The sequence below is a fragment of the Hemicordylus capensis genome, chromosome 3 (genome assembly GCF_027244095.1).
Source record: "Hemicordylus capensis ecotype Gifberg chromosome 3, rHemCap1.1.pri, whole genome shotgun sequence".
NCBI classification, from domain to species: domain Eukaryota; kingdom Metazoa; phylum Chordata; class Lepidosauria; order Squamata; family Cordylidae; genus Hemicordylus; species Hemicordylus capensis.
In genome coordinates, this window is record NC_069659.1 from 285599540 (window position 1) to 285623857 (window position 24318).

The window sequence follows — 24318 nt, forward strand, 5'->3', positions numbered from 1 at the left end:
CCATCAATTTAAAGAAAAGCCAAACTGCACAAAGTTAACTGAAAACACCATGTGCTTGGGTAAACACAACAGACTACCAGACATCTAAAAGAAAATAAGGAAGGCACCAGGTGGATCTCACTTGAGAAGAGAGTTCCATGGATGGGGTGCACCCATGGAAGAACAACACTTTCTGGTAGCCGTCCATTTAACCAAAAGAAGGGCCCCCAATAATTTCCAGGTACCCTGGTTGAAGTGTTTGAAGTTTTAGTCATGCCAGTATAGTTAAGACTGAAAGTGTTTTTGTTCCATCATTATAAGTCCTGAATATTCTGTTGCTTATAAAATGAAAACCATTTATCCAGTCTGCCTGGTTATCAACACATATCAAAGCGATGCTTCCCTTGCAAATTTGGCAAAGATCCACTGAAAAATGGCTTGGAGAAGAACTTTAAGCTGATCTTTCTATTGAGTAGGGGCTTAAAGTGCTGGTGACATTTTTTCGGACTGAAGAAGTCATACTTAATTGATCTTGAGGTTCCTTTAAATAGTTTAAATCATTAGATCCCATGCCTGAGAAGTGTCTTTTATATATATGTAAAGGGGTGCACCATTTGTTTGTATTTTTGGTGCACCAAAATTTATATTGCATAATAGTTACCCAAATTTACAATTTCCAAGGCAAAAAATTCTTCCTTACTCACTAAGAACAAAGATCTCTTCACAGTAGCACTCTTGAAGTCATGGTGCCCATAGCTCTGCCCACAACCAATATGGTGTCTACTTCACTGCTCTGCCCTTCGGGCCAGGTAGACCTGCTCCTCCTCTCAGGTCTGTGGTGCTGCGTGGGCCCTGATGCCGCCTGACACCGACCCTGTTCCCCTTGCAGCCCTTTTTTCCAGGCCATGGCAATTTGCCTCCATAGGAGGCCTCCTCCGCTGGCCTGGTGCAGCTGCTGCCGCGGACCCAGCACTCTCTCCCTGGTGGCCACTCTTCAGGGCCGCCACAGTGATGGTGGCCTGGACACTGCTCCAGTGTTGACTCAACTCCGTTGCGTGGCAGACCTGCTCTCCCTCCTGGCAGCCCCTCTTCAAGACCACCATTGCTGGTGTGGTCTCCCCGCTGTTCCTGTACAGACTCAGCTCTTGATTGGCACTTGCCTTTTTTGAATGGCTGTTTCTTGACCTCAAATAGAAGAGCCGTTGGCAATGCCAAAGCAACAGTGTTGCTGAGAGCCTGCTGCCCAGCAGAGGTGGATCAGCACAGTAGCAATGGGGAGGCCATGCTAGCGGTGGTGGTCCTGAAGAGAGAATACTTCCTGTGAATGTGGAGGATCCACTTAGCCAGCATGGGTAAAAGGCACTATTAAACTTCCCTTTTCCACAGTGCCCAGACAAATTTTCCTTCTTACAACCCTAGAGATTAAGTGATTTAAAACTTCCGGTTTAAAATGAGAGTTAAGATGCATTTACATTTTCACTTGTGCTCTTAAAGACCCCCTTTTGCCAACTGTTTTCAAAGCAGTTTACATAGCAAATAAATGGGGGTGGGGGGAGGTTCCCTGGCCCCAAAGGGCTCGCAGTCTAAAAGAACAGATAAAGGAGACACCAGTAACGGCCAATAGAGAATAAGATAGTAATAAGGCCTTTCCTAAAGAAGCCCTCTTTGGACCTGTGTGATTTGTCCAGCTATCAGCCATGCTTTCTCCTTTTTGAGGCAAGTTGTAGAAACCATATGATGAACTCCTAGCATTGATGCTAGGAAAACAAAATCAAATTCTTCCAGGACCACTTTCTAGAATTGACTGACATGATGATGATGATGATGATGATGATGATGATGATTCAGTTTCTATACCGCCCTTCCAAAGATGGCTCAGGGCGGTTTACAAAGAGAAATAACAAATAAGATGGCTCCCTGTCCCCAAAGGGCTCACATTCTAAAAAGAAACATAAGACACACACCAGCAACAGTCACTGGAAGTACTGTGCTGGGGGTGGATAGGGCCAGTTACTCTCCCCCTGCTAAATAAAGAGAATCACCACAGTAAAAGGTGCCTCTTTGCCCAGTTAGCAGGGGCATGGAGTTAGCAGATAGGCATGGAGCCACGGAAGTACAATGCCTTCCATCTCCAACAGGCAATCCAGAAGGATCAAATGGTAGATGGTATAAAAGACTGCAAAGAGAAAGAGGTCCAAGAGAATCAACCGTGTTACACTTGTCCTAACTCCTGGTGAAGGTCATTAACCAGGGCAGCCAAAGCCCATTCATGCAGAATATATAGTTCATTTGAAATATCACTTCTAGAGCTGGGTCAAAAGCCAGATAAAAATGTATTGTGATAATCCACATCATCTGGGAATGCCTGTAGTTGGCTCACCACCACTTGCTCAAGCACCTTGCTTAGAAGTGGAAGAGCAGTGGCCAACTGATAGTTGGATGTATTGGATGGGTCCAAATAGGGCTTCTTCAGGAGTGACCTTATTACTGTCTATTGGAATGTATCTGGTATACTCCCTTTCACTTTTTATTTAATTAAAAAGATTGCAGTGTATACAGCTGAAATATATAATAACAAATCCATAGAGTATATTTGGTGGTGGTGGTGGTTATTATTAATCTCCTTTTATATTTAATCCATTCATGGGGAATAAATAGTTCATTTGAAATTTGCTAGATTCTTATGAGTCTGTTCCAGTAATTAAACTAATATTGGTCTGGATTTGACCATACCATTTCTGCCAGGTTTCAGAGCTTCCACAGTATTTCTGTCTCTGGTGAGTTAGCTTTTAGGTGGTAGTCCCCTATTTTGATTGACTGATTGATTGATTAGTGTAGTTCTCATTTAACATCTCAGTGTGGAAATTCAGCATGGAATCAGATCTGAAGTTTGAGTTCAGTTGCTGTCATCCAAGGATAGTTGATTGTATAAGCAGGGCCTCAGAGGTGGGTCATCCTTGTGCACCTGATAATAATGCTGCTGCTTATGCAAGTTATTGGTGTGACTCATTGTGTTTATACTTAAGGGAGCATGTTCTTAGAGTGGAGTAGGTAAAAAGACAGAAGGCAGTGATTTTGAAAGCATGCTGGATGAGGATAGCCTGCTGTAAGATTGGCTGTGCAGCAAATGAAATGGGAAATGAAATGAGGTCAGGCTTATAAAATACACCATTTATCAACTATCTAAATCTTAATCCAGCGTTTCATTGGTTTTCCTGTTCTGCAAACAACTGAACTGCTGCGAAAACAGGCACAGAATCCCTCCAGGCCAATGTTCAATAGAGTCCAGCCTTCATGCTTTAATGCCAGGCTATCACCAGCAACATTTGTGTGTAGGAAAACTCAGCCCTTCTAACCAAGGAACTACATTTTATCTTTTCCATAAAGACTGCTGAGACCTTAATGCAGAGAGCCCGATTTTGTTTATGATGATCCTTGGTTTCTTAACTGAACAGTTTTCTTGTTATCGGTTGCTTAAGTAGTACGAGCAATTTATCATTGGTTTGATTGTTTTGCATGGTGCAATAGTGACTTTGTAATGTATCCTGGTGGTATATGAAGAAATGTATGCTTAAAAACAAAGTTTTTATTCTAAAAAGAATTGAGAACTTATTCTTTGAATAATATTTGAATAATGTAGAAAAACAGTCATATCTGCAAAAGTCTTGAATAGTTGGAGTATGTCAGTCTTCCAGTTTTTAGGGTACAGGTATTTTACATAAAGGGTGCTAGCCTTTGTTTCTATCTGTGACTATTGTTTGGTAAAGGTAAAGTGTGCTGTCAAGTCAGTGTTGACTCCTGGCGACCAAAGATCACTCTGGTTGTCTTTGGTAGAATGGTTTGGTTTACCATTGGTTTACCATTGCCAGTAAACCATTGGTTTACCATTTACCATTGATTACCATTACCATTGCCTTTGGTTTACCATTGCCGCCTCCTGTGCAATATGAGATGATGCCTTTCAGCATCTTCCTATATTGCTGCTGCCCGATATAGGTACCCGCGGGGATTCAAACCAGCAACCTCATGCTTGCTAGGCAAGTCATTTCCCACTGTGTCATTAGGTACCATTGTTTGGTACAGTGGTTAAATTAAATGATTAGTACAGCTAGGGCTTGATCTTCAACAGTAGTACAGGGGGCTGCATGGTTTTATAAATATGCACAGGGGCTTACAGAATCATTCTACTGAATCCTTTTTTTTATCACTGCCCATACACCTTTTTAACAGGTCACTTGACTTTTGGTGGACTATTACTATGTCTGTTGCAATATTTAAATAGCTTCTTGTGTAATGCTTTTAAATGTACAATTTCTCTGAGGTAGGTAGGAAGGCATTAATTATCCTTTTGGATGCCTTTCCCACTCAGACCAGGAGACAAGGCCAAAAGGTCTTACTTCTCTAAAAGGACCCTGTAAATACCAAGATCATCCCTGCCTTGCAGCCAGGAAGCAGGGCTTCAGTGGAGCTCCTTGAAGCTTGCTGAAAAGTATGGTAAAATGTTCTCCTTCTCTCTCTTCTTTCCCTTCTCTTCCCTCTCACACATCTAGTCTCCCATTCATATGCAATCAGTGCAGACCCTGCTTAGCTAAGGGGACAAGTCATGCTTGCACAAGACCAGCTCTCCTCCTACACAAGGTACAGGATCAAAGTCACCAATGCAGCCCTCTCCTCAGAGACGGGCTGTGTGGAGATGTAGTACAGAGAGAAAGAATGTGCAGCAGCAGTATGGGAGTTGTCTGGCTGGCCCTGGGCAGGATATCACCTAGCCTTTTCCTCTGGACCAGGCAGGTGGAGAGTGCTGCAGCAGCAGCGTAGGAGCCATTCCACTTGGTTTTGGTCCCATCTGTAGACCCCACCCCCTGTACCAGCCATAAGGAGCCCACCCAGCAGATGGAGTTTGAGGTGGATTATACTGTGACCCATGTGGAAGACAGCAAAGAGGGGTGAGTGAGATTCTTTTGGGGTGCCCCTTCTTAACTCTCACAAACCTTTTGGGGAATGAATTGCAGCCAAAGTTCCAAATGTCGGCTAATTTCCTAGTCCCCAAGAAGGTGTAGAGGCACTAGAGAGGGCTCCAGTTGCATAAGTCTCTCGCGCTCAGGTTCACCTCTTTAAAAGCGTCTGCCTGAAATGTAAGAAAGGAGACTTCCCTTCTCACAGTAAGGGGCAGGGAATTCAAACTCTGATCTGCCCAAATTACATCAAGTTATTTTCTCTGCTTCCACAAGGACAAATCTGGCTAACAAAAGAGTAGAGTGCCCCTGCACTCCCCCCCCCCACTTTTGTGTCCCACAGAGGGAGAGCAGGGACACTGGAGAAGGATAGCAGCTCTCAGACTCTTCTCTCCTTAGTAAACAGCTCTTTTTTCCCCTTTATGGGCATCTTTTCTCACCAGAGAGTTCTGGAAACTCTAACCAGCAGCCTCCAACAAGAGGAAGAAGAGCTATCTGTGAAGGATCGTAGCTCAAGCAAGGATCCTTTAGCATAGAGGTAGGCAACCTTGACTCTCCAGCTGTTGCTGAACTACAACTCCCATCATCCCCAGCCACAATAAATTGCTGGAGATGATTGAAGCTGTAGTTTGGTAACATCTGGAAAGTCAAGGTTGCCTACCCCTACCCTAGCATAACTGTTCTATCAGATCATTTGCTGCTACTACTGCTGCTCATACCATTTTCAAACAAAAGTTCTCAAAGCAGTTTACATAGAAAACAGCTAAGGATGGCTCCCTGTCTCCAAAGGGCTTGCAGTCTAAAAAGAAACATAAAGTAGACACCAGCAACAATCACTGGAGGGATGCTGTTCTGGGGCTGGATAGGAAGAGTTGCTCTCCCCCTGCTAAATATAAGAGAATCACCACTTTAAAAGGTGCCTCTTTGCTCAGTTAGCAGGGATCTATTTCCTAAACTCCTGGCAAAGTCAACCTTTGCAACTTCAGAACAGTAAGGAGGAAGATCCAGATCCCACACCACCTCTTCTTTCAGAAGTTAAAGTGTTTCCCACACTCACCCAGGTTCCTTCCAGATCACTGACAGTACCCTTCCCAGGGTCCTTTGGCAGGGGTTTAATTACTGAGTAGGTTGCCTGTCAGCATATTTCACTCTTTGTCTGAGCGTGTGTCACGTCAGTGAAAAGTAACTGCAGTGCATGCACCAGTGGCAGCCTGGTGTCCCCCCACCCCGGAAGCAATCTTTGCAAAAGAGGACTAGGCTGCCACTGGTACATCCACTCCAGCTAATAACTGATGCATCCCAAAGGGACAACTAATAAATCCCTGTGATAAATATGTGGAAGCTGCCCTAAGAATGAATGTTGAAATTCCCAGCCTCCATGCGCACATCTCTCATTCCATTTCTGCATGGGCAACATACCTGTGGGCAGAGGAGCTATCAGGATTAAACATATTGTAAACTGTTAAGGGTGCACTGAAGAAGATCTCTCTTTCAGCTGCTCTGCTAGCCAATACTTTGCTGGATGTGATACAGCTGACCTTCAGGCATAGAGCTTTTGATAGGGCTCTGGTGTGGTGGACCCACACAATATTTGGCTGCACACTTGTTCAGAACATCCACTGTCTCACATTCTCGCCTTGTGCATTTTCTGTTTAATTTAGCAGCAGCCCATTGTGGCCTTAAAACAAATAGGGTTTAATGCTAGAAAGACAGATGTGTATTGTGCATGGATGTTTTTGGTGATGGAGACACAGGAACCTAGTGACAGTTTAGCCCATGTATTAAGCCCCAGACAAATGTGCTTTCCCCATGATCCAGGTAGGTTCATCTCCAGCAGACCTTGTAGTGTATTGCCTTCCACGTTTGTTAATTTCTCTGTCTCCAAAAATTTATTTTCTGTGTGTTCTTTCCTTTCATAGACCAAACTTGCCAATGGCACTTCAAGCATGATTGTGCCCAAGCAAAGGAAGCTGTCTGCAAGCTATGAAAAGGAGAAGGAACTCTGCATCAAGTATTTTGAGCAGTGGTCAGAATCCGACCAAGTGGAATTTGTGGAGCATCTCATCTCCCAGATGTGTCACTATCAGCACGGGCACATCAACTCATACCTCAAACCTATGTTACAGAGAGACTTCATCACAGCACTCCCAGGTATTTCAATGGAATCATGGAAGAAGAAACATTGGTCTCGACTTTGAAAGTTTTGGTATGTCCCTACAGGGTTTGGTTAATCTGAATTAGATTCAGATTAGCTTAATCTAATTGGTCTACTTGCAGAAGGCCATCAATGCCTTTCATAGTTAATAGTTGCCTCTTGACTGCCCAATTGCAAATGGGCTACCAAATCTGTTGAATCACAGGTACATGGTCTTGACTCTTTCCATTCCTGTGTACAGTTGACTATATTGTATGCATAATTTGCTTTTTGTATGTGAAGAGATCAAAGTTACAAAGTGCAGCAGAATTGGTACCTAGGAATGGTCTGCCCCAGTACTTAGTCAATTAGGTAACTTGCAGGTTTAAACATTTTATTTTTCCTCTCAAGCTGTTTCACTGTCTAGTTTCACAAACATCCATTGGGAATCTTCATCATAACAAAATGTATGCATTTTGGGATTCTTCAAGTTATAACAGAATGAATACTCTATGCTCCATTGGAGCTTTTCCTGGGTGAGCCTGTGACTTTTCATGTTGCCTTTTCATGCAGCAACATGAAGGGATGTGCTACTTACAGAATTTGGGCTTTTGGATTGTGAAGTTTTGCAAGAGTTGGAGTGAGATCATAAAATCCCATAGGCAATATCCAGAGTAACACTGATGCTTGTGAAAGAGTGTCTCTTTCATGCAACAGTTTCCTCTGGTCCCCTTTTCCTTCTGCTCCCAAAATACACCCCAAAAATACATCCCTGAAAGCTAGGGGACTCTCAGGGACATACATCAGGGGCAGCAGAGGGAAGAGGTGGAGATTGGAGAAAACTGTTATCTAAGTGAAAGGTTCTTATGTGAGGGCATTCTGAATTCTGCCCTATGTCCCTAAATGCCATAAATTTTTGCCTGTATGGTATATTATAGTCAGCCTTGGTATAGGTTCTAGGCCTTAATATAGTTTCCAGAACTGAGACAGAAGTCTTCCCTTGCATCCAGATGTGATTCTTTCCACCCCAGATTATGATTGTGTAGAAAGATGCCATTTAGAGGACAGCTATTGTTCTGTTGTGTAGCCATGCTGTACCTGTTCACTACAGCAAGTTGCATAAGGACCTGGGGTCTTTTGGCCTGACATATTTCCCTTTTTTCTTTAGCTTTAATTCCAAAGTATTAGCAATACAGTTTGTATTTAACCACATTCTTCAAGAGCTGTTATAAAGAAATACCCCATATTTATCCTGACTGTTTAAATTGTTTGAGACCCTCCTTGCTTATGAACTAGGGCTAGACTGTTAGATTTAGCCTCGTTGGTTAGGAACATAGGAAGCTGCCTTATACTGAGTCAGACCATTGGTCCATATAACTCAGTATTTTCTACACAGACTGGCAGTGGCTTCTCCAAGGTTGCAGGCCGGAGTCTCTCTCAGCCCTATCTTGGAGATGCCAGAGAGGAAACTTAGAACCGCAGATGTTCTTCCCAGAGCAGTCACATCCCCTAAGGAGAATATCTTACAGTGCTCACACATATCTCCCATTCAAATGCAAACCAGGGTAGACCCTACTTAGCAAAGGGGACAATTCATGCTTGCTATCGCAAGACTAGCTCCTCCTGGTTTGTCTTTGCTTTTTAAGAATCACTGTCCCCGTATTCTGAAGTGTTATGGTTGAGAAGCATGTCAGAAGCCACATTTTTCAAATTTACACTTAATGAATTTTTCCACAGACCATGGAGGAAAGTAACAAAAACTATGAACAGCCTTGCTATTATCTGCTTTCATCTATGAACTCTTGCTTGTCCATCATGAGAAGCAAAGGCTGGGTACATGGTGTCCTGCATAGTCTCTGATAAGAATCATCTGATATGCATCTCATTGTCCATCTGTCCGTTTAAGTGTAAACATGTGAACTGGCCCAAAATGCATTTACTGCTTCCCACGCCCAGCCTCTGCTGCTGACAAATGAGGCTCTGTCTTTGGGTGGCTGTAACAAGAGCAGGAACCAAAGCATTTGATCTCTCCCCGGATCTTCAGTAGCTTTTTATTTGAGAGAGATAAAAGTTGCCTGTAATGCTGATCTGGCACGCTTGCCCCTTTCCCAAGTGAAACTGAGGGTGGATGGACTTAAAGTAGCCTTGCAAATTGTACTGTAATCTGTCTGCCTACTCCAAACATCCAGCAGCTCATGGATAACACCACAACAAACCATGAATTGCTCACAGTTCCTTTAATGAACCCCCTACTGTTGGCAGAAGCAACTCCACAGTTTGAGAGCCCGTTCTCACAAATTGATTGATTGATTGATTGTTGAATTTATATGCCACCTTTCATTAAAAACAATCTCAAGGTGGTTTACAAAAATTTAAAAAACATAAAAATGACAGTTAAAAGTATTAAGCTAAAAATATGTCAACAAATCTAATTTAAAATCTTGTAAAGATCCTGTGATCTTGTTCACTCACCTCATATTGCTGGCCGTGTAAATCTAATTTGCATTTTGGCCTTCCCTATGCTAATGCCACAATACAGAAAATCATATATGAAAAGTACGTATAATAGAATATGGAAGCACTTGTGTGAGTGCATGGTTCAGTTCAGATATTAATATAGTTCTTTCGAACACAAGTAAAAATTCCATACTTGTGTGTGACCCTTTCTTAAATTTAATGTGAGGATCATATGAGCGCATCAAATGTCATCCAGTAACTGATGCATCTAGTCTCCCTTCTAGTGGTTTCCTCTGTCATCCCCTGTCTCTTTCCCAAGAGCTCTAGGAAGTTATTTTTCTACTCCAGCTGGGGCAATGTAGGCCTCCATCTTCTTCATTTCAGAGCGCTTCCCTCCAAATACAGTTGGATTTAGAGTACATAACATAAGAACAGCCCTGCTGGATCAGGCCCAAGGCCTGTCCAGTCCAGCATCCTGTTTCACACAGTGGCCCATCAAATCCTTCTGGGGAACCCACAAACAAGAGGTGGTGAGGGCATGCCCTCTCTCCTGCCTTTGCTCCCCTGCAACTGGTATTGAGAGGCATCGTGCCTCTGAGGCTGGAGGTGGCGCACAGCCACCTGACTAGTAGCGATTGATAGACCTGTCCTCCATGAATTTGTCTAAGCCCCTTTTAAAGCCAGACAAGCTGGTGGCCATCTCCACATTCCATGGTAAATAATTCCATAGATTAATTATGTACTGTGTGAAAAAGTACTTCCGTTTATTTATTTATTTATTGATGATTTGATTTGATTTGATTTGATTTGATTTGATTTGATTTGATTTATATACCGCCCTTCCAAAATGGCTCAGGGCGGTTCACAACATGATAAAAATAATTAAAACAAATTAACAATTAAAATCAAACTATTAAAACACAATAAAACAGCTAAAAGCCCTGAAAATCAGGGCAACAGTTTAAAACAGTTAATCATTTAAAACTCTGGAAGGCCAGGCCAAATAGGTAGGTTTTAAGGGCTCTTTTGAAGGACAGCAATGATCTCAAATTACGAATTTCTGCCGGGAGTGCATTCCATAGCCCAGAAGCAGCTACAGAGAAGGCTCGCCTCTGTGTCTCCACCAGACGAACCGGTGGCAACTGGAGACGGACCTCCTCAGATGACCTTAACGTGCGGTGGGGATCATGTAGAAGAAGGTGCTCTCTTGTTGGTCCTAAATTTCCCGACCTTCAGTTTCATGGGATGACCCCTGGTTCTAGTGTTGTGAGAGAAGGAGAAAAAATTCTCTGTCCACTCTCTCCACTCCATCAATAATTTTATACATCTTGATCATGTCTCCCCTTAGTCACCTCTTTTCCAAGGTTAAGAGCCCCAGGCTGTAGCCTTGCCTCATAAGGCAGATCTTGAAAACAGAGGAGGCAACAAGCTTTGTATTTCACTCCTAAAGAAGATATCAAGCAAATAAATAAATAAATAAATAAATAAATCTGCACAAAAAAGGGGGAAGGACAAGCTGTTTGTTAGGGCTAGTAATTTTCTAGGGTTTGATTTCTGGCTGGCTGAAAGTGTGAGTAGGGTTCCAGTAAGCCCTCTATATCTCTAGTGCATTACGAGAGCAGCCAAGTGAATCTTTATTAATGAAACCATCTTATTTTATAGGCCTCTTATTCTTCAGAGACCCCTGCATACATCAGGGTTGAGTGGAAGGCAGTAAGTTAATAGCAGAACCCAATGCAGTTCAAGCAGTCCTGAGTAAACCCAGTTCACTGCATTCTGTCACACATGTGGTATTAATCAGCTTATTGTTATACTGCCCTCTTCATGTTTTAATCAATTGCTTACATTCTCTCCTTCTTCCTTTTAATCATCAGTGATGCCAAAACATTCTCAGACAGTTCTTGTTACCATGCTGGGAAATGTGTGCAATTTTCAGCATTTTGTTGCCTGTTTTCTTCTACCTGGCAGAATAAATGACACCAGTAAAACTGTTTTGCTTCCCTTTTGTGGGGGGTGCGGAGGGGGGGTGAGTATGTGTGCAGGCAGTCTCATGCTCCACATCTGTGCATACACACATACCCAAATACTGTTTTCAGGCACCACTTCCCTTCAGGCAGCACATTACGAATATATATGTTTTCTATTTTTCATTGCGTCAAAACACTCCCATTTTAGCAAAAAGGCATCTTTTGAGCTGTTGGTATACATGAACAGCTGTAGCAACGGAATGAGAAATGGTCCTAATATAGCAGGATTTTGGGGGCTGCATCGTGAAGCAAGAAAAGCTTTCCATAGAACATCCCCCTAGTGCTAAAACCCATAGAAATAGATTGGAACAACTTCCTGGATTCTTTATCATCTTTAATGCTTTGCTGTTTCTTAACCAAAAGAAGCTGCTGGTTTCTGAACTTCACAGGAGACTATATTCTGCCCAATCCTCCCAGCTCTGTATTATATGAAAGGGAATAAGCAAGGATACGAATAAAAATGTGTTCTCAACGGGCATAAGCTCCTATTGAGCTCACCAGCGATGACTGACTGCCTTTGCTTTTCTTTCAGCTCGAGGCCTGGATCACATTGCTGAGAATATCCTGTCATACCTGGATGCCAAGTCTTTGTGTGCTGTTGAGCTGGTGTGTAAAGAGTGGTACCGGGTGACATCTGATGGCATGCTGTGGAAGAAGCTGATTGAGAGGATGGTCCGGACAGATTCGCTGTGGAGGGGTTTGGCAGAGCGGAGAGGATGGTGAGAGCAACTTCTATGCATCTTTTCCCCAACTTAAAAAGGAAACAAGGCATTAAATCACCAGCACCTATTGCTAGTCTTACTAGAATTTCTGTATGTTATAATGGTATGGTTGTAACCTGGCATGTTACCTGAAAATTGGAAGTTGTTGTATATTCTTTGCTTTCTCTGGAAGCATCTCTGCTTCCAATATACCTTGGATGGATGAAATCCATTCAAGCATCACATTCCCCTTAGAAAGCTGGATATGTCGCTGATCGCTGATATCGAAAGTGACCCTTCTCTATCTCCTACTTCTGCCTCCCTACCAAAAACACAGATTCATGTTTTCATTGACCCATTTTGCACACTCACACTCGGACCTATCCAACCCCTTAGCAAAGTACAGCCTTTGTGTTTCAGGGTGCAGGGATATAGCTTCCTGGGCTGTTCCAGTATGTTGCTCATTTCTGTTATGAATAAACATCCTAAGAAAAATGGTGGAGTATAGATGCTCAGAAACAACAATTGGCTGACCCCAAAGTACCCTCTAATTCAGGGCCGCTCAACTTCGGCCCTACTGCAGATGTTGGCCAACCCCCATAATCCCTGGCTATTGGCCTCTGTGGCTGAGGATTATGGGAGTTGTAGTCCAAAAACAGCTGGGGGGCCTAAGTTGAGCAGGCCTGCTCTAATTCAACCAACACTGATTCAGAAGCTGAGGTGCAGAGGAATGTGTGTCCTAGGACCTTTCTGAGCCAGTTCACCTTACAATTCTCAGGCTGTTGAATGCAGTGCTTCAGGCAATATGTAGCAGTTGCCTGATGGTGGGGACAAAGTAGCATTGGCCAGAGTGCGGTGCAGTATTCTTCTTTGCTGTTACTAGAAGCAGTCTGTAGTATATACCTAAGGAATACTACAGCAGTTGTACAAAATACGTAGCCTCCTGGAAGTAAAAAGTAAGTCTGTGTTGCATGTTATGCATATAGTATGTTACTTTGTTTTCCTCGGCAGATTTTTGCGATTAGAAATCTGTTTAATCTCCAGTCATAAAGCCCAAATACAGACCACTGAGGATAAGCACTCAGAAATTCAGATAGATTAGTTAATCAGATGGAATAGTCTTTCTATTAATGCAGGACTTGCCCAAGTCAAGAGCTGCTCTGTTAACATTTCATTAGATGCTTTCCTCTCTGGGGTAATCTCCTTAATACATAATTTTCCATCCAAGGGGCCTCTCTGGTATGTTAGAAAGCTGGGTATGAATATTTCATAAACAAGACAAAAGTGACAGCTAAGGCATTTTAGCTGCTATTAAATTAGATAAAGCCACAAACATAGAAGTGTAAATTCTATTAAGGGCTTTGACATTAGGAGTGTGCTAAAGTTTAGTAGATTATGAGGGCAACTAATGCCTGTGGAATCCTTTTAGATCTTCTAAAATACATCTCTATATCCAATATTGATAATTAGAGGCTCATAGATTACTTTCCAGGGCTGTATTAACAGCAAAGAGAAGCAGTTTCTGCATCTCCAAAGCCTGCAATGTATAGACCAGTTTCTCATCAACTGCCAATCCTTGGGCTCTAATAAACTGCAAATCACAATCTGCATTGAAATTGGAGCTTACTTCCAATTTTGGTCGAAGGCTTGCAACTGATCTGCTTTGAGAGGTCTTATGTGTATTGGGGGCACTCTTTGCCATGAAACTGAAAATAGCTCAGTTTAAGTTCTCCTTTGTGTGCCTTACTTGTTAATTCCCCAGAAACATTGCCCTCCTCTATTTGAAGTTCTGTGCTTAGTTTATGTCTGAGAGATTGTGTTGTAGCCACTGGGCAGCAGTATAAATATTTGAAACAAAAATTTGTAATAGGATACAAGTCATTTTGAAAGGTAACCATTCTATATTGTTGTACTTCCTTAGCCTTATTTGGTGTCCTGTTTATTTTTTGAAGCTAAAAATACTTTCTGGAAGACTGTAATTCCTAAGAAATGGGTGTTGTCCTAAGGAGAAGGCCCTCAACTTGGCTGTAAAGCACTCGCTGCTTTGGTATTACTTTATTACTGATACAGTTCTATCTTTGTGCCTATATGGTGTTTATACACAATATGACCCCAGTTAGACAATGATGAGACTGTCATTTCAGAAATATATAAATGAACTGAGGTCTAGCAATGGAAATTTTGGTGGTTTACAGTTAACACATCAAACAGCACATAGACAAAGTGAGTGGACAATAATGGGAATGCTTGACTTCTAATTTCTTCAGAAAGTGAATACTGCTTCCCTAGAGTTCTCTTACCGCCTTAAGTGGTGCAGCGGGGAAATGCTTGACTAACAAGCAGAAGGTTGCTGGTTCTAATCCCCACTGTGGGGATTAGACGGCATGCTTTACCTTTACTATATCGGGCAGCAGCGATATAGGAAGATGCTGAAAGGCATCGTCTCATACAGCATGGGAGCAGGCAATGGTAAACCCCTCCTGTATTCTACCAAAGAAAACCACAGGGCTCTGTGAGTGCCAGGAGTCCAAATCGACCTTGATGGCACACTTAGATTTCTCTTCCCAGTGGACGAATGATATTCATTCCTTCCAGGGCCCCAGGAAGTGGGGAACTGAGATATATTCTTGGATTATGGTTCAAAACCTGGGCTCACTCTCTGACACAAGAAATTCTGCAGCAACAGACTCTCCCAGTCTGCGATGGGTACAACTGCTTGCTTATAGTGGGCTGCAGAGCTGCACACACAATGAGAGAAGGTTTGCAAAATCTGATACTGCTGTAGGCAAGGCATCATGGCTGGTGTGTTTCAAAACTTGAGGCTGGTATCGAGCTCTATTTTTCTAGAAATATGTTTGAGGCTTTTTAATCTCTTGTGTCATGGTTCACTATTTTTTATTAATAATTTTATTGATTGGTCAGCAGTGGATCTAACAAGACTGATTCATTATATCTACAAAGAAATAATCAAATAGCATTATAGTCTAGTGTGTTTTATTGTTTTGTCTTGTTTGTGAAAAGGTCTGTGGACCAAATAAACACTGAGTGAAAGAATGACTGTTCTGCCCACTTTCCAGCACCAACCCACTCCCTGCTCCCCCAGTAAATTAGTAACAGGCTGTCAGAAACCCACATTATGGCAAGAATATTTGAATATACCTTGTGTACATTCAGACAATAAATCACCTGGTAACACAGCCTATCAATACATGTTCTAGAACTATCTAGGAAACCTCAACATCCTTTTTAAAAAATCTTTTAAAAGACTGTGCTACCGAGTAATAAAGAGTGCGTGTTTCTATGTTATGCCTTCTGGGAAGCTCAAAAGTGACTTTTATGAACAGATTGTAAAAAATTTTCTCCTGTTTGAGTCTGGTATAACCATACAAGATTCAGATCACTTTTTATGAATTTTATGGTTCACAACAAGTGTGAGCCCTGCACATGCCAGGGCAACTCATACACAAAAGAACTCTCCTATTAACACTTCTGAGCATACTTTCAAGATCTACGGCAACAGAGAAATGCACAGCAAAATCTGTTAGAAAGCATTGTTGTAAGCTTGTTGTAGCAGCAGAGCTGGTCTAGGCTAAACGCCATGCCTCCAATGCCAGGATTATACTCTGAGGCATTTGTGCCCATCTCAGCCGCACAAGGAACGTTGCCAGACAGAAGAGTAGTTAGTACGCCCATGGTGAGGTTTACTAGCTTCCACACAGTGTTTGGTGGCTCCTTAACTTTAGAATGAGGAATTATTTATTATTATTTACACAGCAGGAAGTTATTATTTATTTATTCATTCATTTATTCATTTATTTATTAAAATGAGGAATTATTTATTATTTACACAGCAGCAAGCAATTGCCATTCACTGATTTCCTCCCCCTCCCCCTGAAAAAATCTAGTACAGGATGTGTGTGTGTTTGGTATCCAGGCTAAGCTGAGGAAGAAGCCAGTGATGCTTATCAGAAGCTAGGAGCAGCGATCAGATGCTGATAACCATGAACTGCTTCAGTATATATGTTTTGGGGCTTGGAAAAATCGTATTGTTTGTGGGGAACGTACCAGCCTTCAAGGTGTTCTTCTGTGGCTACTTGTTCTGGAGAATCCCTATCTACCAACCCCTACTTACAACTCTGAATGTTTTACTTGTCGCTTTAAAAGATAAAAAGTATGATACATGTGCTCAGGTGTTTACTAGTCCGTGAATCTGCAGGAGAGCTGGTCTTCTGGTAGCAAGCATGCATTGTCTCCTTTTCCAAGCAGGATCCGCCCTGGTTTGCATTTGCATGGGAGACTACATGCGTGAGCACTGTAAAATACTCCCCTGGGGATGAGCTGCTTTTGGAAGAGTACCTGCATGCTGCATGCATGTTTCAAGTTTCCTCCCTGGCAGCATCACCAAGGTAGGGCTGAGAGACACTCCTGTCTGCAGCTTGGAGAAGAAGTCACTGCTAGACAGACAGTACTGAGCTAGATGGACCAACGTTCTGACTCGGTAGAAGGCAGCTTCCTATGTTCCTATTTCTGAATCTGCTACATCTCTGAAGACAGTAATATTGTGCAGCAGGGGGAAGATCTCTTCTAAATCTGTTCTAGTTAGCTTTTCTCCTCTTCCCAGCAACACGAGCACTGCAGAGTGCTTTCACAAAATAGCCAGAACTAGACAGCTTATTCAGCAATGCTACTTTCCTTTACCTTTCTTTTTAGGGGACAATATCTATTTAAAAACAAGCCGCCGGATGGTATAGCCCCACCTAACTCCTTCTACAGAGCACTTTATCCCAAAATTATACAGGATATAGAGGTAAGAGCCAGAAAAGACCATACTGGAAATTAAGTTGGGGGGAAATTGTTCTCTCGAGCTGATGCTCCTTACGGTGGTTTCACACACAGCAGTTTCCTACACTAGTATCATGACCAGTTTTGACTTGTATACCAAGTGAAACAGAAACTTGTATGTTCCTTTGTAACTATGTATAGACACACTCTTCCTGCATGGAAGCCAGCCACTTATGAATCATCCCTTAAGACACTTAAGTGTCATTATATACAGATTCTTTAGTGGAGGGAGAAGATACTCAGGGATGTTGATGATAGGGATTTAGCAGAGTCAGCTCCGGGTTTCAGGAGAAATGATCTTACGGATTAATAGTGGGCTCTTTTGAGGATCCTGGGCCCTTGGCAGCTGCCCAGTGCCAGCCCTTGACAATGGCCCTGGGTCCTAGGTTGATTACCTTCCAAGTTACCCCTGATTCCACTTTCGTGTTTGCAGTGAATTGAGCATAAAAGGGATGCTTAATCGCTGTGAGCATGATGGGGATGGGGCCATAACTCAGTCAGATAGGACTGGGGAAAGACTCCTGCTTGAAACCTTTGAGAAGTCGCTGCCAGTCAGTGTAGACAATATAGCCTAGATGGCTTTAAGAAGGGTTTTGATAAAATTCTTGGAGGACTGGTCTATCTATGACTACTAGTCTGAGGGCTATGGGCCTCCTCCAGCCTAAGAGGCAAGATGCCTCTAAATACCAGTTGCAGGGGAGTAACAGCAGGAGAAAGGGCATGCCCTCGGCTCATGCCTGTGGGCTTCCCAGAGGCATCTGGTGCTCCACTGTGTGAAACAGGATGCTGGACTAGATAGGCCTTGGGCCTGATCCAACAGGGCTGTTCTTATTGTCTGACTTGGTATGAGGCAGTTTCCTGTGTTCCTAGAGGAATCAGCTTTTCCACAGAAGCAATAACAAACGTTCACAATAAGTGTTCTCAAGTCAAACGACTATTTAAGAGTTCCTCCTAATGTTGTTAATACATAGTTGAGAGGTTGTTTATGTGGCAGTACAAGTATTAACTTTACTTCTGGATGGAATTTCCCCAAAGGAAGAGGGAGGAATAGGGCCAAAATGGACGTGTGGCATGCTTGAAGATCCTGTGGAAGACACCGATATTTTGGAAGTACAAGGGGTGTGTGTAGTAGAGGGGAAGGGTGGCAGTTTGTTCAAAGACTACCAAGACTGACAGTCAGTCCTAGGGCAAAAAACTCATAGCTTAAGGGGATGCCAGTGAATTTAGCATTCTGCCTTTTTGACTTATCAAGGTAGAGAGGGAGGCTCCAAGAAGTCACAGGTTCACTGATCATTTGCTCTGTGTCTCTAGAAAAACCTGCCCACCATTAGAGAAACTGCATTCTATATAGCTAGTGCTTTTACTTCTTAGAAGAGTTTGCAACATTATAGAAACTATAGATTGGGAGAACAAACAGGCTGTCCCTCTTCTTCCTAGCATGCTCTGGGACTACCTGATGATAAATGATTTCAGCATTAGAGCTGCTTCTGTTGTCCCAGGAGCTTAGCAGGCTTTATTGTTGCAAAATTTCCATGATGTTTGTTCCACACTTTATAATTGTTTCTCTCTCCCCCAGACGATAGAATCAAACTGGCGGTGTGGAAGGCACAGCTTACAGCGAATCCACTGTCGGAGTGAAACAAGCAAAGGGGTTTATTGTTTACAATATGACGATCAGAAGATAGTGAGTGGCCTCCGAGACAATACCATCAAGGTGAGAGCTCCCCAGTGGGCAACAACAGAGCACAAAATCCAGTCACAGAAGGAATGCAGGTTAATTTCATTTAGGAGGAGCAATGCAAGAAAAAAGAACTGATAGGGATGAAGCTAATCCTTTTCTTCCTCTCCCCCTACTTCCTCCCCCCATCAGATTTGACTTTGAAGTGCTTTGGTTTCCCTCCCTCTCTTCCAAACAAGGAAGATGAATCTGTGTTTTCCGCTTCATTTTCTTGCACTCTGTTCACTGCTAGCCGTGTTATTGGTCCTTCAGTAATTAAAGTCTTCCTGTTCCCTAATGAGAAGGGTAAAGACTATGTTCATATTAAAAACAGAGATATTAAGGATAGTTTATATTGCTCCAAAGTGCCTGTGGAATACAAAATGCATTGCATGCCACTTAAAAGTAGTTCTGCTTGCCTTAGTAAATAAAATGCTGTGTTGTAGAAAATAAAAGAGCCAGTCCAGCAATACAGTCTGTTTACCTTGTGATAAACTCTCAATATGTTTGAGATTTGCCCTTTTGGCCTCCTAGATATGGGACAAGAATACTCTAGAATGCAAGAGGATTCTGACGGGACATACTGGGTCGGTCCTTTGCCTCCAGTACGATGAGCGGGTGATCATCACTGGATCATCCGATTCCACTGTCAGGTAGTTATCTGTTTATGTTTATATTGAAAATGTTTATACCCCACCTTTCTAGCAAATGTACTCCAAGGCAATTTACAACACAACTGAAACAATCTATTACTTTAAAAACAAAAAATAAAACCAAAAATAAGAGTAGCAGTCAACACGCAAAAACGAAATGCAAAAAGAGAACCAATTAGATGTCACCAAAGTTTGGGTAAATAGGAAAGTTAAAAAACTTAATGTTGGGTGCCTGACAGATAAAACTAGGGAGCACGTTCCAAAGTCTTGATGCCACCACAGAGAAGGCACTATCTCCTGTAACCAACTACTTCCTCTCCCAAGGTAGGGTCACCCTGTACAAGCCCTCAAAGAAGATCTTCAGACAAGGGTAGGTTCATAAGAAGGCAGGAGGCCCCCAAGACACCTCAGTCCCAAGCTATTTAGGGCTTTAAAATTCCAAAATAACACTTTGGATTGTGCCTAGAAACACACTTGTAACCAGTGCAGATCTTCAAGCACTGGCAAGATATGATCATATCTTTAAGTCCTGGTTGATAACCTAGCAGCTGTATTTTGGACTAGTTGAAGTTTCCAGTCTTCATCCACATACAGCGCATTACAGTAAACTAATCTGGACACTGCACATCACAAAAGCACAGAAATATATGCATGTGTTACACATAAAAGTGAAAATATTCTCTATGTAACCTGTACTGTCTTCTGTGACTCCTGCATGCAGGCAAGTAGTAGTGTCCTCATTTGGCTGAGGCTGTGAGAATAGTGATTTGCCAAATACTACCTGCATGGGCGTAGCATCCGTTGGTCGGGGGGGATGGACATTTGTCCCTGGCCTGGAGGTTCAGGGGGCCCATAAGGCTTGGGGTGTGCCCTGCCGCCACCGCCCTTTCCTCACCAGGTGCTGGTGCCCTGCAGCAGGGATGCATGCATGCTTTTCGTGTGTGATGGGAAGAGAAGAAGCATGCTAGGGCTGGGCTTCCTTTCTCCTCCCCGCGCACTTCCACCTCCCAGTAGACTGCCCCTCAACACTCCTGGCTGCCGTAGCCATGCTGGCTGGCCGAGGACAGCGGTCCTGCTCCACACTGTCAAGCTGGTGCTTCTGGCCAGGGTGGCAGCTACCCTCCCGCAAAAACCAGAGATGGGGAAGGCTTGGGTGAGTTAGGTTGCCCTGCTCCCTTGCGTCTGACTTCGGACACATGGCACGTGGCTTGGGGCACTGCACGCACGATGGAGGCCCCCTAGCTGCAATTTGTCCCCCAGCCGCCAGGAAACATGCTATACCTCTGACCACCTGGTGAATTCATATTGAGCTGGGATTTGAATTGGGGGACTACTTGACTCGTAGTCTTGACCGCTGTCTTCTTTAACTCTTAAGAAGAGGTAGCTAAGGACATGGAGGATGAATTTGTTTCTCAAACCCTAATGGACCTCCCCACTTAATAGAGCAAAGACATGCAAAAGGTTGGGAAGACTTTTTACCACAAGATTTTGTGAAAATGGTCTTCAGAATCATTAACTTGTAACCTATATTTTAGCATAAGCAATGTGCACATGCATTCCTCCCTCTTCCTCCCCCCACAAACACCCCATCTTTGGAAATAGACAAAACTGTCAGCATGTTCTCTTGAGTCTACAATTTGATTTACATAAAACATATGACTAATATTTATATATCACTTTTCAACAACCAAAATTGCAAAACTGTTTACATAGAAACAGGAGAAGGTGATTCTTCTAATGTCAATTACAGTAGACTTTTTTTAATTCCTCGGTGCCTGTTATTGCTAGGTAAATATTTCACATCTTATGTGTTATTATAACATTTTTAAGCACTCATACAAACCAGCACATAGCATTTTTCCAGTTCTGTGGCCTGGATTTTTAAAAATGGAGAGATGTAGTGAGAGCATAGTATTCTTCTCCGTGGTCTCTGTGCCTCACACTTGGGTTATGCGCCTGCGCAGAACCAGATTCCGGAACCTTCCAAAACTTCACCAAATGTGGAAAAAAGAGCGGGAAGGCATATCTCTTCTGTAGGACTATCCCCCATCTACCTCAGTCTTTCGTTGACCGCCGCCAAAGCAGGTTCTGTGAGCTTTCCTCTGCCTTCACCTAGTGAATTTAAACTCAAGTTCTGTTCCTGTTTTAATTTTTCCATTGTTTATTCTACTTTTTCCTCCCTCTTTATATTTCTGACCATTCGTTTTGCGTATTAATTTCTTGCACCCACCCACCCCGCCGCCCCTTCCCTCCCGCCTTGTGGCAGGGCCTGGAGGCTGCCGCTTCTTATGGCCGCAACTGTAAAAGCATCTTTCAAGCATTGTGAAGCCTGTACGGTGAAGATCCCCACTTCAGACAGCCACTCAAAGTGCCTTCCATGCTTGGGGCAGCCCATAGGGTAGATACTTGCCCGATCTGCGGGGGCTTTACAAAGCAAGCCCGTCATAATCGAGCATCACGATTGGGAGCCCTGATGTGGGAGCAGGCCCTCCAAGCTAGTTCAGCCGCTGCTGGAGGTAGCCCAAGGACTGGGCGCCAAACCTCATCGGACGGGGCAGTATCTTTGCCTGTGCACCGCTCGGGCGCCGTGTTGGAATAGGCACAGCAAGCTACCCCTGTGGCAAACGGGCTGGAACCCATACCTGATGTAGTGAGAGCATAGTATTTTTTGGTCAGGTAGTCTGTGTGCTAAGAATAAATTATCAGTTTTGGAGATGTTGCTGTATTTCATGGATATGTAGAAAGCAAAAAGTAGTGAGATTATACCAAGAAAGAGCCTGAATTGAGGGGATAAAAACTAGAGTGCTGGTGAGCGGTCCAGAGCACAGACAGCCCCTGTTTGATCAATGTTGACAGCATTCTTCTCTGCAGCCATGATTTTAAAAATGACTATTGAAGTTCTCAGGAAACTAAATTCTATAACTGAGACCAGATTTTGCAGTCAGAAGGACAGAGAAATAATGCCTCATCTTCCACCCTGCTGCATCAACTTGAAATGTGTAGTGGTAGTGGTAGTAGTAGTAGTAGTAGTAAATATATATATATATATATATATATAGAGAGAGAGAGAGAGAGTTCCCTTTTAGTTATTGCAGTGTTAACTGTATTGCAAGTTTTTATTTGCTGAAGTCCTTAATTGTATTGAGCCAATCTAGAGAAAACCAAGTGGAGGTTGTTTTACATAGACTTTGATTCAAATTTGCTACTTAGCCATGGACTCACTATACAATGTTGAGCAAATTGCAGACCAACTTGTGTTCAGTTCTCCATTGGTAAAATGGTTGTTTTACATCACATAATTGTTGAGAGAAGACTGAGATTATTAGAGACTTTTTTCACACCTGTATAAATTACTGTTACTAAGCAATCAGTAAATTTGATGATTGGACTTTAAGATTTTGCCTTTGGCATATCTTTTAATTGAGTATTTATCAGTTTCTGCATAAAATTATATTTTTCATCTTGTAGTTCACTCAGGTATTTGACACTTGTTTTCCACAGGAAACTCATAATAATACCCTCTTTTTCTATCACAAACTCCAGAGTGTGGGATGTAAATACGGGTGAGATGCTGAACACCTTGATCCACCATTGCGAAGCGGTACTGCACCTGCGCTTTAATAACGGCATGATGGTGACATGCTCCAAAGACCGTTCCATTGCTGTATGGGACATGGCCTCCCCAACAGACATTACGCTACGACGGGTTCTGGTTGGACATAGGGCAGCTGTCAATGTGGTAGACTTTGACGACAAGTACATTGTGTCGGCGTCAGGTGATAGAACTATAAAGGTGCAAACCCTGAAGTCATTATAACTTTGGACAATTAAAAGACATGCTTACTCATACACTTACCTGTCTGTGTGTGTTACTTCCATAATAACAAGTTCCCTTCTGTATGTATCTGTGTCTCTTTTACAGATATGGAACACAAGTACCTGTGAATTTGTGCGCACCTTAAATGGCCACAAGCGAGGCATTGCGTGCCTACAGTACAGAGATAGATTAGTAGTGAGTGGTTCATCAGATAATACAATCAGGTAAGAAGGGAAACACCTGCATGGGTCATGTGCTGCATCTCTTTGGGCCAAACTATACATTACAGTATATACAAATGCATATTTTAGTAGCCTGACAGTTTCTTTTTCCCACCATTGGGGATGGTTCAGAGCAGAGTGTGTACGTACATGCACGCTTAACTTGTTTTCTCACCAAAAGGGGTGCAGTGATAGAATAGGTTGTAAGCACTTCAAACACTTCACTGAGAGCCAGCGTTGTGTAGTGGTTAGAGTGCTGGACTAGGACCGGGGAGACCCAAGTTCAAATCCCCATTCAGCCATAAAGCTAGCTGGGTGACTCTGGGCCAGTCACTTCTCTCTCAGCCTAACCTACTTCACAGGGTTGTTGTGAAAGAGAAACTCAAGTATGTAGTACACCGCTCTGGGCTCCTTGGAGGAAGAGCAGGATATAAATGTAAAAAAATAATAATAATAAAGATGATAATACTTATTTAACATATAGGGTTGTTGTCAGGATCACATCAAGATAATGCATGTGAAGTGCTTTGCACGCTCAAAGTGCTGTACAAATGCTGTGTCCTGAGTTCCACACCCCACCACCACCACTTTCTGAGCTTTTGACAAACACTGTCCACACACATTCAGACTTTTCACCTCATCTTCTTTGGACCAGAAACTTTGCTTGTTTCTCAGTTTTACAAGATTTTCAGGAATCCAATTTATCACATTCCATCACACTAAATGACCACAGTCCATAATGAAGATAGTTACTTCAGGAATGAGGGCTCAAAAATGCCTTAGTTTTTCATAGTTCAAAACTCCAGAATTGTCAG

General features: G+C 42.8%; 1 protein-coding gene across 15 annotated transcripts in view; it reads left to right on the plus strand.

Annotated features, from left to right (window-relative positions):
- BTRC (beta-transducin repeat containing E3 ubiquitin protein ligase) overlaps positions 1-24318 on the plus strand; it is a 200287-nt gene that overhangs the window by 143467 nt on the left and 32502 nt on the right. For all 15 annotated transcript variants that reach the window (XM_053307794.1, XM_053307796.1, XM_053307802.1 and 12 more), the window contains 7 exons: positions 6854-7085; positions 12085-12271; positions 16964-17060; positions 18672-18809; positions 19347-19465; positions 23009-23258; positions 23388-23506. In XM_053307794.1, the coding sequence (XP_053163769.1) occupies positions 6854-7085; positions 12085-12271; positions 16964-17060; positions 18672-18809; positions 19347-19465; positions 23009-23258; positions 23388-23506 (1142 nt within the window). The remainder of the gene's footprint in view (positions 1-6853; positions 7086-12084; positions 12272-16963; positions 17061-18671; positions 18810-19346; positions 19466-23008; positions 23259-23387; positions 23507-24318) is intronic.